Source organism: Canis lupus, chromosome 1 (assembly GCF_003254725.2).
Source record: "Canis lupus dingo isolate Sandy chromosome 1, ASM325472v2, whole genome shotgun sequence".
In the NCBI taxonomy this organism is placed as follows: domain Eukaryota; kingdom Metazoa; phylum Chordata; class Mammalia; order Carnivora; family Canidae; genus Canis; species Canis lupus.
The window spans coordinates 109,769,849-109,772,864 of NC_064243.1; the positions used below are offsets into that span (position 1 = coordinate 109,769,849).

General features: G+C 54.9%; 1 protein-coding gene across 1 annotated transcript; it reads left to right on the top strand.

Moving 5' to 3' along the window:
* Positions 1-961: 961 nt before the first annotated feature.
* On the top strand, positions 962-2,044 carry NANOS2 (nanos C2HC-type zinc finger 2). Its single transcript, XM_025421908.2, has one exon. It carries the CDS (start codon positions 1,029-1,031, stop codon positions 1,443-1,445), a length of 417 nt encoding a protein of 138 aa, XP_025277693.1. The 5' UTR covers positions 962-1,028; the 3' UTR covers positions 1,446-2,044.
* The last annotated feature ends 972 nt before the right edge of the window (positions 2,045-3,016 follow it).

Sequence of the window (3,016 nt, forward strand, 5' to 3'; positions counted from 1 at the left end):
TCCAACTGTGCCATCTCCCTCCTGAGTGAACTTAAGTACATTCTTTAACCTCTCTGAACCTCATATTCTTCTCTATAAAATGTGAGTGATTATGCCCACCTCCCTGAGTGGTTATGAGGCTCAAGTCATGTTCATAGATCTCACGTATAAAACATTGAACACCGAAGTGTGCGCTCAAAAAGTATCTGTCGAATAGAGGGCTCCCAGTTCAGGACCTGGGTCAGAGTCCCAGCTCCGTGGCTTGCATGCTCTGTGACTCCAGGCCAGCGAGTTTCCCTCTCTGAGCTTCAGGTAACTCAGTCTATCCTGTGGGGCTCTTAACTGTGTTTCCCGCATAGATGTTGTGAGAGTGAGATCAGATCACACAGGTGCAGCACAGTAGGGCTCCTGGTAAGGACCTGTCATTATTATCCGGAATGTAGGGCGCCTGGGTGGCTCAGTGGTTGAGGGACTGCCTTCTGCTCAGGGTGTGATCCCGGGGTCCTGGGATCGAGTTACGCATAGGGCTCTCTACAGGGAGCATGCTTCTTCCCCTGCCTACTGCTCTGCCTCTCTCTCTCTCTCTCTCTCTCTGTGTGTGTGTGTGTGATGAATAAATGAATAAAACCTTATTATTAGGAATGGTTCTGGGGTATAGGGCAGCCCCCAGCCTTGGGGTAAATGAGGATGGGGAGCGAGGGGGCATTTGCACACATGGAACTTTATGGAATGGATAGGGAAATTGAGGCCCAGGGAAAGGAAGGGTCTTTCCAGAAGTCACAGGGTAGCCTGGAAGCAGAGCAAGGACCAGAGACAAGGGGAAGGGCCTCCTTCCGATCTCCATGGGGGATTACAGTCAGATGGGGATCCTGGGCAGGGAGTGGGCCCTTTAAATCTTAAGCTCCACCTTTGTTTAGAAGGGTCTTTGGGGGAGTATAAAAGGGGGTGCAGTTCCTCTCTGCTCCAGAAAAGCACCTGCTGCTCCTGCCCACTGGCCCCAGAGCCCTGGCCTTCTTCCTCTAGCCACCCACCACCTCCGCCTGGGAGCCATGCAGCTGCCAGCCTTCGACATGTGGAAGGACTACTTTAACCTGAGCAAGGTGGTGTTGGCACTGATCCAGAGTGGGGGGCAAAGGCCAGAGGCCCAAGGGAATGGGGAGCCGAGACCTGGGCCCCAGCTGGGGCAGGATCAGGGTGTGGGAGGGCCGGGGGCCAGCCGAAGCCTGGCCACCCTGTGCAATTTCTGCAAGCACAATGGGGAATCGCGCCACGTCTACTCCTCACACCAGCTGAAGACCCCAGAGGGTGTGGTGGTGTGCCCCATCCTGCGGCATTATGTGTGTCCCTTGTGCGGGGCCACCGGCGGCCAGGCTCACACGCTCAAGTACTGTCCGCTCAACGGCGGCCAGCAGTCTCTGTACCGCCGCAGTGGCCGCAATTCAGCTGGCCGCAAGGTCAAGCGCTGAGGATCAGGAGGTGCCTACCCCCCTTCTACCCCCAACCCTCCTGGTTTGGTCCCTGCCTAGTCTCTGGACCCTCCCCCTGACTCACCCAGCCCTTTGGAACTTCTGGCTCCCAGAGCTACATCCCTGCGGGATCCTGAAACAACAGGCTGCTGGGGAGCCCCGCCAGCTCTGCCCCCCGGGGCCTCTCAGGCCTGGAGCTCTGTCCTGGGGGTGTCTGTGGATTCTTGGTGAGGCAGGACTGCTGCCCTCTGGACTGCAAGGCCTGGTGGCTCCTTCTGGACCACCGTTTGTGGATCTTTAGTCTTTCTGGGGGCCAGTGTCACCAGCAGCCCCATGATCCCATTCCTGGTGGACTTCTTGGATTATTGGACCTAGAGGACCCAGCGTGCTCTCCCAGGCCCAGCCTAAGAACTTGGAGAGAGTGAACGAGACTGGCTTGGACACTCTAGCCCAAGAACATCAAGATGTGATTCTGACTTGAGACCAGCTTTGTCCACCTGCTTCAGCCACCACATGTGAACTCATGGTTTCACCGTGGACTTCCCTGGATTGTTCCTTCCCAGCCCGGGCAGCCCATCCACCGGGAGCTGGGGACAGGAGGAGGCATGCGGCAGGAGGCAGGGAAGGGGGGGGGGCGAAGGGGGGGACCTTGTCTTGGAAGGCTTATCTGGGAGTGGAGAGCTTGGGGTGCGCTGCTGACATCCTTCAACTCCCCCTGGTAGACCTTGTTGTTCATTCTGTTTCACTGCACTCCCGCCCCCAACACCCCCAACCGCAAATCACCAATGGGTGTTTCCCACAGCCGGAGGGCGGGCAGCTCTCCACTGCCTCCCACCCACCTTTCAAGGTAGTTTGCTAAAAGTCTTTTTTCTTTCTCCCAGTTTTCTTTTTCATTTTTTTTTCGTCCTCCAACATTTAATCAATGAAGCTCCGACAAGAAAGGGGTTTTAGTGCCCAGATGGGAAAGGCAACTGCCTAGATTTTATTTTAGGGGCAAGGAAAAGAAAGAGCCCCGGTCAGATTTTTAAGTTGCTCCGTTTTTGGCTCAGGGCTGGGCCCTGGGTGTTCAGCACTAGTGAATAAAGAGCGTTTCTGGTTGTCTCTGAAGTCACTCTGGTTCTGTCTTCTCACCTGGAGGCTGGGGGAAGGAAACCACGTCTGCCCCAAGGCATGGAAAAAGGGAAGGGGTCTTGGGGTCCTTTCACATGCCCCTCTTCATGTCTCCACGTCTCAGCCTCCACCTTAACCCCAGATTCCATTTTTTTTTTTTTTAAAGCTTTTATTTATTGGGATCCCTGGGTGGCTCAGCAGTCAAGCGCCTGCCTTCAGCTCAGTGTGTGATCCTGGAGTCCCGGGATCGGCTCCCACATCAGGCTCCCTGCATGGAGCCTGCTTCTCTCTCTGTTTGTGTCTCTGCCTCTCTCTCTCTCTCTCTATGTCTCTCATGAATTAATATATAAAATATTTTTAAATTATTTATTTATTTATTCATGAGAGGCAGAGACACAGGCAGAGGGAGAAGCAGGCTCCCTGCAGGGAGCCCGATGCAGGACTTGATCCCAGGGCACTGG